Below are 16,952 nucleotides of genomic sequence, written 5' to 3'. Positions count from 1 at the left end.
TTTCAAGTCACACAGTTAGAAGGCAAACTGTCCGGCGGGGAGAGGCGAGAGAGATGCCATCACTTCCACGGACCTCCGAAGCCATGGCCAGAGAAGAGCAGTTCTCCAGTAGACGGGTAACGGTCTTTTGTTTCCCATACACTGAACAGTGGGAGCAATTTTTTTAAATAACCTTAATTGCAGAGTATGTGGGCACTTTTAGCGAGCTCTCTTTGTGCTGATTTGCAAAGAGGACTTCCTGGGATACTTTCTCTTTGAAAATTGGTGTTCAAACATTGAAAATGGCAGCAGATAAAGACGTACAGGTCGATATTCGAAACGATTTAACCAGCCAGAAACAGTCACTGACCGGTTAAATCGCTTGTTCTGGGCTGTCTGCTCATTTTCAACGGCACTTTGCCGGTTATCGCTGCTGAAAATTAATGGTTAGCATCTAAGTGAAAGCCGGCTATTTTTTGAGGGCGTTCCAAGGGCAGAGTTAACACTCGGCCAGTGAAGTGCCGATATTCAGCGCTTAACTGGCCGGGGCAACCTCATAAATGGGACCACATAAAGCACAGTCCTGTCTATGTGGCAACCTGTGGCCAGTTAAGTTCTGAATATTGACTTGGCCGGCTGTGTGTTAGCCAGCGCTACATAAACTGGATATTCAGTGCTGAAGGCCGGACATGGCCCCGGCATTGAATATCCAGGAATAATGCCAATGGTGGTCGGCAAAACACTTCAGGCCTCTAGTGCTGCAAACAGGACAGATTTTCAGGATATCCTTAATGCATGTACACAAAATTCCTATATGGGTACCCTTATTTCAATATAATTATACTCCATTACTCATAATTATACATTTTGTTTAGCAATCTTTATTCATTTCCAATGTAAATACAGTAATACCTCGGTTTTCATTGACTTCGGTTATCGTCAGTTTCGGTTTTCGTTGATTTTTTTCCGCGGCTAATTTTGCGAAAACGTGTTCTCCTGCTCAGTGTAGCGTTGTTTCTCGTTGTGTGAGCATCACCCTGCGCGTCTAGCCAAACAATTCCTTTGCTTTCCAATATTTTTGTGCTTTTTTTATTCATATGGAAATAATTGCCTTGGTTTTTGTCGGTTTCGGATTTCGCCAAATGTTTTTGGATGGATTATCGACGAAAACCGAGGTATCACTGTATTCACATAAAATATTTATTCAACACTCATACAATCATGCATTCCCCTTTCACTCTCTTCTCGATTGCTCTCCACAATGTCTCTACAACGCTATTGCTTACTGTTTATATAAAACTCCCATAAATATTTACTAGAAGTACAATATACACCTTATTACATCATCTCTACTTATATTAATGTTCACAATTTCCTTTATAAATATCTCAGTCCAGAATAGATATATTTGACATTTTCCTTTCCTTCGTTCAATACCAGTTCCATATTCTAGCCAATCTTCTGTAATCTGGACCAATCAAATGTTCCTAATAAAAACTGTTTGTTGTGGCTCCATTGAGGGGTCCTTTTACTAAGGTGCGCCAAAATGGGCTGCGCTAGTGTAGGCGCATGTTTTGGGCACACGCAGATCCATTTTTCTACGCACCTCTTTTTAAAAGTTTTTGGCCGAAAATGACGTGTGGCAAAATAAAAAATGGCGCGTGTCCATTTTGGGTCTGAGACCTTACCGCCAGCCGTTGACTTAGCGGTAAGGTCTCACGCGGTAATCGTCTACGCACGTAGAATGACGATTACCGCCCGGTTTCTGCCACGCGCAGGAAAATAAAAAATTATTTTCCGGAGCATATAGTGGACGCGTGTAAAAAATGAAATCACCGCCTGGGCCTCACGGTAGCCAGGCGGTAACTCCTAATTGACGCACCTAGGGCGTTCGTACACGCCTACACGACTTAGTAAAAGGGCCCCCGAGACTCTTTTCTCTCATTCCTTTCTTATATCGTGCACGTCTTATGCCTAAAGAGTTATCCTGTTGTTCCCGCTTCTCTTATTATCGCGCTAGCAGCCTCTTTTTTCCAAACGCCTGTTGATCCCAAATGTTTCCACGGTCACATAACCCGACACAATTCGTCTTTTGCTCTAAGGCCTCATCAGGGATTATACTGAAAAGTTACATAAACATAGTAAACATAGTAGATGACGGCAGAAAAAGACCTGCACGGTCCATCCAGTCTGCCCAAGAAGATAAATTCATATGTGCTACTTTTTTATTTGTACTGTCCTCTTCAGTGCACAGACCGTATAAGTCTGGCCAGCCCTATCCCCGCCTCCCAACCACCAGCTCTGGCACAGACCCTATAAGTCTGCCCAGCACTATCCCCGCCTTCCAACTACCAGTCCCGCCTCCCACCACCAGCTCTGGCACAGACTGTATAAGTCTGCCCAGCACTAGTCCCACCTCCCAACCACCAGCCCCGGCACAGACCGTATAAGTCTGCCCAGCACTATCCCCGCCTCCCAACTACCAGTCCCGCCTCCCACCACCAGCTCTGGCACAGACCGTATAAGTCTGCCTAGCACTATCCCTGCCTCCCACCACCGGCTCTGGCACAGACCGTAAAAGTCTGCCCAGCACTATCCCCGCTGCCCAACCACCAGCCCCGGCACAGACCGGATTTTAATCAAATGCATCTATGGACTTGGATTTCTAGCTTGCCATACATATACAAGAAGAACTGGTATTAAAGAAGGAAAGGGGAATGTCAAAAATATATATTCTGGACTGAGATATTTATAAAGGAAATTGTGAACGTTAATATCAGTAGAGATTATGTAATAAGATAGTAAGGTGGATATTTATTTATTTATTGCATTTGTATCCCACATTTTCCCACCTATTTGCAGGCTCAATGTGGCTTACAATGCTCTGTTATGGCGTTCGCCATTCCAGAGTAGGAGATGACAATTGGTGTTACATAGAGATCAATGATGACATAATAGAGTTGGGCGAACAGATATAGGAAGAAAACAGTTCAGAATATCAAGTAAAGTGATATTGTACTTCTAGTAAATATTTATGGGAGTTTTATATAAACAGTAAGCAATAGCGTTGTGGAGACATTGGGGAGAGCGATCGAGAAGAGAGTGGATTGACAGTGGTAAGAAAGGGGAATGCATGATTGTATGAGTGTTGAATAAATATTTTATGTGAATATTTACATGTAATATGAATAAAGATTGTTAAACAAAATGTAAAATTATGAGTAATTAATATAATAAATATACACACGTTAGATCTGCATGGATACAACCTCCATTGTGTGTACTGGGTTTTTATTCATACACATTTCCTTTCTCTGTTTTGTGTCTTAGAATTTACTTCTTTGGTTTTACTGATTAACTGTTTCCCAGTTGAATTTGAAATACTAATATTTTATTGTAACCTAGGTATCTTTCGTTTCTTTCCCCCTCTTGTTTTCTTTAAACTAGTTTATATTTCTGGTGAAAATCTCAAGTGAACCGTGGGTAGTCAAGGTGTTTCACAACCTGGGAAAGCTTTGACTTTTATTCAGTTTGATTTCTTTGCTGCATGTCTTCAGCAAGGACTCCTGCGGGAAATCACACCCAGCGAAAGGAGAAACGGGAATGTTTCCCGATCGTGCAGAGATTTGCACAGGGTTGTGACAATCTTCATAATGTGAATTTTCATACAATAAGTGCATCATTAAATATTAACCAGAGCTTTTCCCTGTGGGCAAGAAATGAAGTCAGTTGTTGACCACCAGCAGTAATAAGTGGCAGGAGAGCTTTGAAAAATTCTTCATAACATCACTATGTACGGTACTTCCACCTCCCTGAGACTCCAGCTGATCTGAACTGGCCCCTTTTCCTGTAGGGAATTTAGAATAAGAAAGGACTGTTAGTGTTGGAGACATTGAAGACGCACAAATCAGGCAGTCTAGGCACGTGCCTAGGGTGACAGCTTCTGGGAATGGCTTCTGGGAATGGCAAACAGCATTTGCAGTTGAAGCAACATAATAGATCCTGACAAACCCACAGAAAGAACCATTAGTAAGCGGTTTTACTCACAGGGACATGGGCCAGCTTCCAAAGAGACCATTACCCAGATAAATGGTTTTGAAAATTGTCTTGACTTGTGTGTATATATATATATATATATATATATATAAAGAGAGAGAGAGAGAGAGAGAGAAAATAATTGTAATATTTAAATGTATGATATCAACTTTTGTAGTTTTATAGGATTATTTTGGGGTGATCATGACTGTTGAGTGTAACTATCACAATCTCTGGGAGGGTTCTTTAGGGGTGTTAAACAACTCATAAAAATAACTCCAGACCGCCCAAAATACAGCAGCCAGGCTGATATTCAGCAAAACACGCTTCGAAAGTGCCAAACCCCTCCGAGAAAAGTTGCATTGGCTCCCAATCAAAGAACGGATCATCTTCAAAATCTGCACCTTAGTCCACAAAATCATATACGGCGTATTCCCAGAATACATGACAGACCTCATAGACTTACCAATAAGAAACAAAGTCAGATCATCAAGATCCTACCTAAACCTACACTACCCAAATTGCAAAGGACTGAAATACAAAACAACTTATGCACCCGGCTTCTCCTACATAAGCGCACAACTATGGAATGGGCTCCCAAAAGCTGTGAAAACAATCCACGACCACTTGAACTTCAGGAAATCACTAAAAACCATGGATGGGCAGTCCTTCTTGTGTTTTCCTGTTAAACGTTTGTTAAATTTGGAGGTGAAACTTTTATTTTTTTGGGGACCCAAAACTATGAAGAAAGATGGATTTGGATAGGCTGGAGTGACGTGCAGGACGTCAGACTCACAGAAACAGAAGCCTGCGCAGCCTTCTACATGGAGTGTTGCTAGTGGAATAGCAACATTCCATGTAGAACCTCCAATAGTAGCAACATTCCATGTAGAATCTCCAATAGTATCTATTTTATTTTTGTTACATTTGTACCCTGCGCTTGCCCACTCATGGCAGGCTCAATGCGGCTTACATGGGGCAATGGAAGGTTAAGTGACTTGCCCAGAGTCACAAGGAGCTGCCTGTGCCTAAAGTGGGAATCGAACTCAGTTCCTTAGGGCCAAAGTCCACCACCCTAACCACTAGGCCACTCCTCCACTCCAGGAATTGATAATGAATGTGACTGTTGGGCAGATACTAACTAACTAACTAACATTTCTAAAGCGCTACTAGGGTTACGCAGCGCTGTACAATTTAAACATAGAAGGACAGTCCCTGCTCAAAGAGCTTACAATCAGATGTACCATTCATGTCTTTATCTGCCGCCATTTTCTATGTTACTATTTTTAGATTCTAAAAAGGATATTTCTGCTCAAGCTACTGGCTGATCAGGACTTCTTTATTTTAAGCACAGTTATACTAAGTTGATTCAATCTTCTGCCTAATACCTTGTCATTTCTTTCTTCCTTAATGGATTTATTAACAGTCTTCTGGGGTTAATTCAGCCTGCGGCTGGGAGCACTTTCCTCTGCAAGCTGAGTATTACCTCTGTAATTTCTAAAGCCCGCTCAAGACTTCCTTATGTTTGCGTCAGAACTCGGTTCTATACTGGTGTATCCAAAGAATAATGCTTTATTTAATTTATTTAATTTCTGTGACATAATGGGATTTTGATTCCTTTATTGCAGAAACAATTGGAAGATTATTTGACAAAGCTATTAAAAATGCCTATGTACAGAAACTACCATGCAACGGTAAGTTGAAATATGTAAATGTCATATGCAAATGACTACAATAACTGTGAAGGCTGCTTTTTCTCTCTTTCACAATATAGTTGTAAGGTGCAGTGCTGCAAGTTCACTGTTATCCAGATTCTTCCTGCTATTGAGGTGACATTTAGCATCGCTGCTTGTGCCAAAAACAGTAGAGAATTTTTTTAATTTATAATGTTTTATTGACGAAGTAACATAACAATACTTGTTCATCAATTGCCAAGCCATACATAGTGAAAAACACACATAATGCAAGCACATATAACATTCACAAGAAAATATTTCGTCATCAAACTTGTAATTTTTCACCCCTCCCTTCCCCCAACTTTTCTTTGAACCCAATATCCTATTACAACAAACCCCCATCCCTCTTCCTTCACTGAGAAAAACTATACAGTCTGTCATCTTATACTTGACCCAAATTCCCTCCTCCCTCCTTCCTTCTCTTCTTTTATATTTCAGCACTTTGTCGCAATAAATCAACACCATAACCTCAAAACCATCTGAGTGTAAACCATATAGTGATTTCATTGTCCAATTTATTGAGTCAGTAGCCTCTTCCTCCCCCCCTCCAATTCTATATCCCAACCCTTCCTCCTATCTAATATAGTAACCATTTCAATTATAATGCCATGAGACCTCTCCACGAACATCAGTAGAGGATTTTTATCTAGCGGATTAAAGATAAACATCTTTTTTTTTTTTGTCATTCCTCTAGCTTTGTTGGTCATCCAGTTCAATCACAACTGACCTCTAAAGGGCAAGTGAAACATGAGGCTTCATGCACAGCTACCTGGGGTATTTCCCCCTAATTTAACTGTCCTTAGTCCAACCATTACAATGAAGGCTCTTGGTTCCCTCTAGTCCTCAGTATATGTACATCCTAGTGACAGTAGGTGTCAGCACTGAGGCTTGTTGGCACCAGCATCGCTGCCTGTAGAGAAGCTGCAGCCTTCCTGTCTGACCTAGGGAGTGAAAATCAGATTTGGGAATTAAACCTGGCTTATTTGTGTGGTAGTGCACAACACTGTCACTGAGCCTCCAGATATGCATTGAGCCCAATATTAAAAAAAATAAAAATTGCACTTCTATATTTAGATTTCTAAGTTAGGTGCCTAAACTTGTCCCCTATTTTCAGCCAAACATGGGAGCCTAAGTTTTCAGCTGAAAATTTACCTGAGTTTAGGAGCTTAGCAGTTATGCTTCTAAGCTTCGGCTGCCATTCATTTGCCAAGATTTAAGCACCTAATCTAGGTGCCTAGAGCTGAAAATCAGTACTAAACTCCTAACAATGTTTTCCCTGCCCCAAATCCACCCCTGTTGCCATCCAGTTTTTAGGCTCCTAAATTGAGGTGTTTAGTGATATTTTGAGCATATTGGGCTGGTTCTTATGTCCACTTTCGGATAAGAGTCCACCGGGAGGGACTGCATGTACTCTTGATTGTTCTCAATATATAATGTGTTTCTCTTGCATTTTACTTCTGTACTACATCACCTGGATATTTTGCTGCTTGAATTCATAAATATATATTTTTTAATGTAGGCACTCAGCCCTAGTAGATTTTCAAAGAAGCCAATTTAGGAGCGTAAACTCTTTGAATATCGTGTGTCCCAACACCAGCTCAACAAGAGCCATCAGAACCATAGTTTCTAGTAGGGGTCTCATGCAAGTGCAAAGGCCTGACCTGGCTTCTGTCCCTCAAATGCCATCGAATTTCAGTTATTTAATATAAGCAAAACAATATTTGAATAAGATTTTAACCCTCAACCCTAGTTGAAAAATATTTTCTTTTAAGTTCAACCAAATTCCCATGATCCAAAGACAGGAAATCACTTGAACCAGTTCACTGTTCTGTAGTAGCAATGATATTATTGAAGGGAAATTCTTTCCTTTTTCTCTGAATAATCTGACCCGCATTTCTTTGAGACATTAGAGACACGTCCAATGACTACTACATAGCTCTGCTATGAAAGGATTCTGAATCCTAATGGAAAAGCTGTTTCCATTATGCCATAGAATGTTATTGAATGGACGAGGGAATAATACAGTATTTCTAGGATGGGCGGGACAAATTGCTTGTTCTTTTGGCCGCTGTTGGTGACAGGGTGCTGGGCTCAATGGACCCTTGGTCTGTCCCAGCATGGCGATGCTTATGTACTTCTGCTTATGTAGCTTCTCACTATTCCAGAACCTGTGGCATACTTGTGTACATCAACAAGCAGGTGGAGATAGAGAACTGAAAACTGAGCTGAGACATATCTCTTTTGGCATCCAGTCTAGCTCTTCAGTATTTTCTATCTTCAGCAAGTGGATGGACACACTTTTCAGCCTCTGGTTCTGAATGATTTGCTCCTGTTCCAGTTGCTTAACTGGTCTCCAGTTGAGCTTGGCAGGTGACTTGAGTCTGCAGAATCATATCTGGAGATCTTTAGATCCCTGTTTCTGGTGCCCCATAAATTTACTTCTTTCTTCTCTTCACCTGTCCCCTGTTTCCTGTGAAGCTCTCCTTTTCCAGAGTGACAATGGATGCCAGCAAGCCAGGTTGGGGAGCTCATTACAAGTTCCATCTGGTACAGGGCACCTAGGAGTCTCGGTAGTCAATAAATCACTTGAAGCTCAGGGCAGGAATCTCAGTGGTTGATAAATCACTTGGTACTCAGGGCAGTGTGGAATGCCTTATGCAACTTCGCTCCCTTTCCAGCGGGTGCCCCAGTCCGAGTTTCCACCGAGAATGCAACAGTGGTTGCTTATACCAACAAGCAAGCCGGGACCCGCAGCCATCCAATGGTGGTGGAGGCAGCTATCCTCATGAAATAGGCGGAGAAAAATTTTCTCTGCTTGTCGCACCTCACATCGCTGGGTCCTTGAATGTGGAGGCGGCCTTTCTCATTAGGTACTCCTTGGACCTAGGAGAATGGGAACTATCCAGCCAGGGGTTTCAGCTGATAGTGGACCAATGGGGTTCTCCATTTCTATATTTGATGGAGATGAAAAGAGATGCCAAAGTGCCCAAGTTCTTCAGCTGTTGGAAAGAACCAGGCTTGATGGGGATCGATACCCTATGCGGATCTGATTCTACCGCTTCACGGTATCTTCTCCGTCTTCTGCAGGTACACGCCTATGGAGGATCCGTGTCCCTTTGATCTTATGGCTTGGCCATTGAAAGGGCTCAGTTGAGATGAAAATGTTATTCTGATTCAGTTATTGCTTCATACTTGGAAATGTTCTACATCCATGTCGTATGTGAGGGTGTGGAGGATGTTCAAGGGCTGATGTTCTGAGCGCGTACTTTCTCCCTTCTCTGCTCACGCACATCCTAGTGTCTCTCCCGGCAGGTCTTCACCCACCTCTCCTCTTCCCCTATTCTATATCTCTGTGGTAACCTTGATATTGTCTTTGACTCCTCTCTCTCTCTTTCTCTGCACATATCCAACAGACTACTAAAACCTGTCATTTTTTTTCTCTATAATATCACCAAAAGTTGTCCTTTCCTTTCTGAGCGTACTACCAAAACCCTTATCCACACTCTTATCACCTCTCACTTAGACTATTGCAACTTGCTTCTCACAGGTCTCCCACTAAACCATCTCTCTCCCTTTTGATCTGTTCAAAATTCTGCTGCATGACTTATATTCTACCAGTGTCACTATGCTCATATTAGCCCTCTCCTCAAGTCACTTCATTGGCTCCCTATCCATTTCCGCATACAGATCAAACTCCTTTTATTGACTTACAAATGCATTCACTTTGCAGCTCCTTAGAACCTCTCCACTCTTATCTCTCCCTACACTCCTCCTCAGGAACTCCATTCATTGGGTAAATCTCTCTTGTCTGTACCCTTCTTCTCCACTGCCAACTCCAAACTCTGTTCCTTTTATCTTGCTGCACCATTTTGACTGGAATAGACTTCCTGAGCCAGTACGTCAAGCTCCTTCTCTTGCCGTCTTCAAATCTAGGCTAAGAGCTGCTTTTAACTCCTAGCCCCTATTCACTTGTACAGTACCCATATATGTTTTATCATTCCCACCTTAGTAATTCCCTTATCCCTTATTTGTCCTGATTAGAATGTAAGCTCTTTCAAGCAGGGACTGTTTCTTCATGTTCAAGTGTACAGCGCTGCGTAAGTCTAGTAGCGCCTTAGAAATGATAAGTAGTAGTAGTAGTAGAAAGGATTGACGCTGGGTTCTCTAAAAGTTCAGGTTGTGGATATGGCCTGTTTCAGGGGCCAACTACAGAAGAAATTTCTTGTGGTTCATCCAGATATCATTCAGTTCTTGCGGGGAGCAGGCCACTTACAGCCTTCCTTTTTTATGCCATATCCAGAGTGAAACCTTAATTTAGTCCTTCTGGCACTTCAGAAGCCTCCTTTTGAGTTACTCTGGAAAGCCGCCTTGAAAGATCTTACACTAAAGACAGTGTTCTTGGTGGCTGTTGTGTTGGCACTTAGGGTTTCTGAGCTCCAGGCTGTCTCTTGTTGAGATCCCTTTCTTCACTTTTCAGAGGCCTTCCTTTCTTCTGAAAGCGGATCAGCATTTCATCTCAACCAATCTGTGGAGCTTCCATCCTTTCACAGAGAGGACGAAGATGCTCAGTATTCCTCCTTGAAGCTTCTTGATTTGAATAAAGTCCTCAGATATCTGGAAGGCGCACAAATGAGTTTCTCAAATTGGACAGATTATCCTGTCAACTTATTTGCTTGTGGGCAAGCAGGCTCCTCAGGCCTTGTGGGCTCATTCTATGAGGCATACAGTGACATCCTGGGCAGAGACTACCTTACTGTATCCGGCAGATATTTGCAAGGTGGCAACGTTGATGCTGTATACCTTTGCCAAGCACTACAGGGTGGACATTGTGGCTCACTCAGAAGCCAATTTTACGACTTCGGTTCTCAGGATGATGGCGCCAGGATCCCACCCATTCTAGGGATTGCTTTTAAACATCCCACAGGTTTTGGAATAGTGGGAAGTTACATAATGGAAGGGGAAATTAGGTCTTACCTGATAATTTTCTTTCCATTAGTCCTTCCCACTATTCCAGAGGCTCGCCTGAGGTTTCTGAGGTGTTTAGTTGGTGTGAAGTACTGAGTCAAATTAACAACTGTCACCTTACATGGTGCTTCATGCATATCTCTTGTTCTCTACCAGTTGTCCAGAGATGAGAGAGGTCCACACATTTGCTCATCTGGTTAGTGTTAGGTTAGCGAGTTGTTTAAGGTTGTTGTGTTTATTCTGAGTTTCTCCTTAGTGCTTGTCTACGTAAATACGAAGAGCTGGACTGGAAGCCAAGAGAGAAATGTATCAGCTCAGTTTTCAGTTCTCTATCTCTACCTACTGGTTGATGGACACAACTGTCCCACAGGTACTGGAATAGTGGGAAGGACTAATGGAAAGAGAATTATCAGGTAAGACCTAATTTCTCCTTGTATCAATAAATGTCTGAACTGTATAATATTTTCATATGAAATTACAAAGATTCTAAATCATAAGATACATGGCACCATTAATTTTGTTTTTATTTTAAATTTTAGATGGAATTCATTGACATAAACCAGCTGTCATTTATCCATGACCTAGGACCAAAGGGCATGTAAGTCATGCTATGGTTCTTAAAGAAGCAGTAGGATTAAGAAGCATTTGTGATAAAATGGGTGTTTATGAAACCGTAATTAACTCATTCATTATTGCAAAAAACCTAATTAATTCTCTTGAGGTATAATTAGGTTTCTCGCATGGAAGGCTCTGCATTGTCATTTGTGCAATTTATCAGCCACTGTCAGGCTCATTTTTGAAAGAGAAGGACACCCATCTTTCGACACAAATCAGAAGACGGGCATCCTTTTCACAGGGTCGTCCAAATCAGTATAATTGAAAGCCAATTTTGGACGTCCTCAACTGCTTTCCATTGCAGGGATGGCCAAAGTTCAAGAGGACGTATCGGAGGCATAGCGAAGGCGGGACTTGGGCGTGCCTAACACATGGACGTCCTCGACCCATAATGGAAAAAAAAAAAGGACGTCCCTGACGAGCACTTGGATGACTTTACCTGGTCCAGTTTTTCTTACAACCAAGGCACAAAAAGTTGCCCGAACTGACCAGATGACCACCGGAGAGAATCGGGGATGACCTCCCCTTACTCCCCCAGTGGTCACCAACCCCCTCCCACCCTCAAAAATATTTTTCAAAATATTTTTTGCCAGCTTCTATGCCAGCCTCAGATGTCATACTCAGGTCCATCCAATTTAAGAGACCTTAATTTTATCGATGTGGGGATGGTCATATATATAGCACAGTTATATCCCAAACATCCACTCTTTATATATTCTATGCATATGTCAACTTCACTTTCAAATATATATAAAGAAGAACAGTACTTTTATGGGGGATCATCAGAATCTTCAACAGCAATCCCTTACGGGCACAGCGTTCCTCCTATTTAGGGCGCCGTATAACTCCTCACAGATCAACCCAGTGTTATATATTTTTTCCTTTTTTAAAAATTTTATTTAACTTTAAGTCTTCGTTTTTCATTGAACAATTTGAATAAATATTCAACTCTTCAACTCTTCAATTTAGAGTAACAAAATACTTAGCTTTTTCGCAGCAAATTTTGTAAAATCCAAACCTCCAACATGGCCAGGTCCATGACAGCAGTATGCAGGTCCCTGGAGCAGTTTTAGTGGTTGCAGTGCACTTCAGGCAGGTGGACCCAGGCCCATCCCTCCCCTACCTGTTATGTTTGTGGAGGAAACAGCGAGCCCTCCAAAACCCACCAGAAATCCACAGTACCCACATGTAGGTGCCCCCCCTTCACCCGTAAGGGCTATGGTAGTGGTGTACAGTTGTGGGTAGTGGGTTTGGGGGGGGGGGTTGGGGGGCTCAGCACACAAGGTAAGGGAGCTATGTTCCTGGGAACAATTGATGAAGTCCATTGCAGTGCCCCCTAGGGACCAGTGCACTACAAATGCTGGCTCCTCCTACGACCAAAGGGCTTGCATTTGGTCATTTCTGAGATGGGCGTCCTTGGTTTTCCTTATCACCAAAAATCAGAAACAACCAAGTCTAGGGACGACCATCTCTGAGGACGACCAAAATTTCAAGATTTGAGCGTCCCTGACCGTATTATCAAAATGAAAGATGGACGTCCATCTTTTTCGATAATACGGGTTTCCCTGCCCCTCCATCGGGACGTTTTGCGAGGACGTCCTCAACAAAACTTGGCCGTCCCTTTCGATTATGCCCCTCTATATCAACAAAAGTAGCACACTGATTATTTAATTATGCAGCTCGTTACCTATGTTTGCATAGATTTTATAGTGATTTTCACCACAATTAAAGAACATGTGATAAATCAGCAAACAACCTGTGTCAGATTTTGCAAATGGAATATCATATATTATTTGCAGGTTGATTGCTCATTAATTCATTTGCAGACATCACCACATTATAGTCCATTTTCCTCTAAATTTGAAACAAAATGCATTCAAAAATTTTAATGTAAAAAAGCACAATTATACATATCCACCCTCAGAAGCCCTAATTTAGGTGCTGGGATAAAACACACTCCGGCCAATATTCAGCCTCGGGAAGCAGATAAGCACATAAGCACTGTCATACTGGGAAAAGACCAAGGGTCCATCAAGCCCAGCATCCTGTCTCTGACAGCGGGCCAATCCAGGCTTCAAGAACCTGGCAACCCCCCCCCCCCCCCCCCCCAAAAAAAAAATAAAATTTTTTTTTTAATAATGTTCAATGGACTTTTCCTTCAGGAATCTGTCCAAACCCCCCTTAAACTCCGTAAGGCCAGCTAAGTTCCGTAATCAGCACAAAGCCTGGTTATTCAATGCTGAGGACTGAATATCTGTTTTTTTGGGGTTTTGGCCGGTTTAAACTTAACCAGCCAAGTTAATATTCATCGCTGTCTGGTTAAGTTTATAGTGGCCAAAGATAGGACTGCTATTTAGGGAGTCCTATTTGGCTACTAAACCTATAGCCTTGTTTACTAAGCCACGCTAGAGGCGCGTTAGAGTTTTTAGCGCATGCTAACTTTGTAGGCACCCACAATATTCCTATGGATGCCTACACAGTAAGCGCGCGCTAATTTTGTGCATACGCTGAAAACGCTAGCACACCTTAGTAAACAGGGCCCGTCGCCAGCGATGCACTGAATAGTCGCAGCTAGCTGGTTATATCGCATGGTACAGCTAGTTAGCCACTATGGACTAGATTCTTTATATAACGCCTGAAAAATTGGCGCCAAAATGAAATATGCCTAAGCGCATTCTAAAAAGTATGTCTTAATTTAGGCATACCTTATAGAAAAATCCTAAATTTTTACGCGGTTTATAGAATATGCCGAGCGACCGTCCGCGCGACTAAATTTAGTTGCAGGCAGTTACGCCAAGTAAAATGTGCTGTAAATCCCAACACCTAAATTAGACACGGACCGGGTATATTTTATAAGAACGCACATAGGTTTGAGAAATGCCCACGACCCGCCCATTCCAGGTCCATGGCCACGCCTATTTTCAATTATGCAACTTAGAATGTACGCGCATTACGTTACAGAGTACACTTAGTTCTATGCATAAATTCTAATTAATGCCAATTAGTGTCAATTGCTTGTTAATTGGAAATTATCAGCACTGATTGACATGTTAATTAAGTTGCGCACGCAAATACAGAATACAACTGTATTTGTGTGCGCAACTAAAGTCACGCTATATAGAATCTGGGGGTATGCGCTAAGTACTAATTCAGTGGAGATAACTGGCTATTTCATGCTGAATACTAGCGCTTAGCCAGTTAAGTGCTATTTAACTGGCCAGGAGCCGTTCCCGGCTAGTTAAAAAGTGCTAAATATTGGCTACACTAATCACAAATTCTATATCAGCAATTGCGCACACAATTGCCGTTATTATGCACCTAAATTTAGGGCCCCATTTACTAAGGCGTGTTAACATTTTTAACGCGTCTACAATTAGCATGAGCATTAACCGTGTAGGTGCGTATAGGGATATTGTGGGCGCGTATACGGTTAACACGCGTACATATTTAACACACGTTAAAGATGCTAACGCACTTCTAACGCAGCTTAGTAAACAGTGCCCTTAGGGAACAAACAGAGGCAGAGGATCTACAGTCCAGATGCAGCAAAACAAACAGCAGACCACCAATGTAGAAAATAGAAACAAGGGCTTTAATTTTAATCACCAAACACATTTGGCCAAATAGGCTGCGTCAGAAGAAGAAAGTGTCAAATAAAACAATCAACTTAAAGTAATATAAAAATAATTGTCCTTTGGAAAGTTTTGAATTAGAAAAGGTTTGGAAAGTCCCCTTTTTTTAAAACAGAGCTTTTGAGAGTAGTGACTTTTGACTCCCAGGAAAGTCATATAAACCTGCTGCTATTAAAGTTTGTTTGTATCACTGGAGAAAGTGCTGCCAACCAGTAAATGAATTTTGTATTTTTGTCATATTTTAAATTGCATATTTTGGCTGATTTTTACATCTTTTGCTATCCTTATGATTGTTTTCTGGTAAACCTTTGCAGATTTCACCTTGAGTATTAGTTCTAGAGGGACATATGTTGTTAATCCTTCCCCTCTAGGTATGTACTAATGTGCACACTGATATGCTGTCTGTATGGTCTCATTATAGTTGTTATTTGCTTAGGATAATGATGATTTTGTGCATGTTTTTATGAATTATAGTTTGATCTATAAGTTATTTAACTTTGTTTTATGTGTATGTTTTGAATTATTTTATATGATTTTAATTTTATTGTTTTATTTGACAGTTTTTGCCTCTGACGTAGCTTGTTTGGTGAAACGTGGCCACTTCAGCTATAAGCATGTGTTTGGTGAAATTAAAGCACTTGTTTCTACCTTCTACACTGGTGGTCTACACCTAAATTTAGGCACAATCGCCTAAGCTAGCTTAATGGCTGCTGTAAATGTTTGCACCTAATTGTAGGCAGTGTGTAACTGCTAGTATTCTATAAATTGCATGCGCCACGGATGGTCACTCCCCTAATACACCCATCCTCCTCTCAAGTTCGCTTGTTTCTAGAATACTGACTAATGGCAATTAGTATCAATCTTCACTAAGTATAGCCAATAATAGGTTGTTAATGCCAATTAGCAGCTAATTAAACAATTAACTTGTGCATGTAACTGACACTATTCTGTAATTTGCGTGCACAACTTTGTGCGCTCTGTATAAAATTGCACCTGCAACATTAAAGAATTAGGGGGACATAGAACAGCTGGCAATGCACTTAATCTAGGTGTATATCTCTGGCATATAAATTGCTATATTACATCCATATCTAAATTATGATTTCAGAAAGCCGGAATATACACATGTAGATCACATCTATCTGGGAACTCTCTTTTTCATTTCAGGGTCCAAGAATATGGAATAATTTACCAATTTCTATATGATTAATATCTAATTATGCTCTATTTTGTAAAGTTTTTATGTTTAAATCTTTTTATTAGCAAGATTATCAATGAATATACATGTCCAAGATTGCCATCAGATAATAACGAAAAAGCTTATACATCAATTAGCTACCCAGCATCCTTTTGTCATCAATGGTTTCCTTTTTTAACACCCCCCCCCCCCCCCCCACCATACTAACCAAGCAACCATCTATCCAGTCTCATAACTACTGAAACAACGAGCAAACGTTATCATTAGTCCATTGTACCAATAATAAAATCCCCATCCCCCCTCCCTCCTTTGCCCTCCCTCCCTCCCCTCCCTCTTTCTCTTCCGCCCTCTCCCCCTCAAGGTTCCGGGCTTGGGATCTGGTGTCACTTCTTTAGGACAGTTGAAGGTGCTATTGTTGTCTCGACACTCCATTTCAATCTGTGCAGAATCCACTGCCTGGTGTGGGGCTGAAGGGTAGTCCAGTAGCGCTCCCACACCCTGCGAAATGCGTGCCGCTCCTCTGAATGAGCAGACTTAGCAAATCCACTCAGTTCCAGGTGTAACAATTCTGTCAACTTTGTTCTCCACAGTTCTCTTGTGGGTGCCTGAGTCTCTCTCCAGCTGAGCAAAATCACTTTCTTTCCCGTCAACACTGCCCTTCTGAGAAAGCCAATACATCCCACTGGGATCGGTTTTGCAATTGCATATATCTATATATATAAAACTCACCCTCAACGTTCTATTTGCACTGACGTCACTGAAGCCAGGTGTAAGTTCGAAGCTCTGAAGCCA

General features: G+C 41.6%; 1 protein-coding gene across 1 annotated transcript in view; it reads left to right on the top strand.

Moving 5' to 3' along the window:
- Positions 1–16,952, top strand: part of PLD1 (phospholipase D1) — a 186,185-nt gene that overhangs the window by 58,985 nt on the left and 110,248 nt on the right. Inside the window, exons 5-7 of the mRNA XM_030216519.1 lie at positions 8–116; positions 5,643–5,708; positions 11,255–11,313. Of these exons, the coding sequence (XP_030072379.1) occupies positions 8–116; positions 5,643–5,708; positions 11,255–11,313 (234 nt within the window). The remainder of the gene's footprint in view (positions 1–7; positions 117–5,642; positions 5,709–11,254; positions 11,314–16,952) is intronic.

The sequence above is a fragment of the Microcaecilia unicolor genome, chromosome 10, assembly GCF_901765095.1.
Source record: "Microcaecilia unicolor chromosome 10, aMicUni1.1, whole genome shotgun sequence".
Lineage (NCBI taxonomy): Eukaryota > Metazoa > Chordata > Amphibia > Gymnophiona > Siphonopidae > Microcaecilia > Microcaecilia unicolor.
Note: the sequence above shows the minus strand (reverse complement) of the source record. Positions and strands in the feature narration are given on the sequence as shown.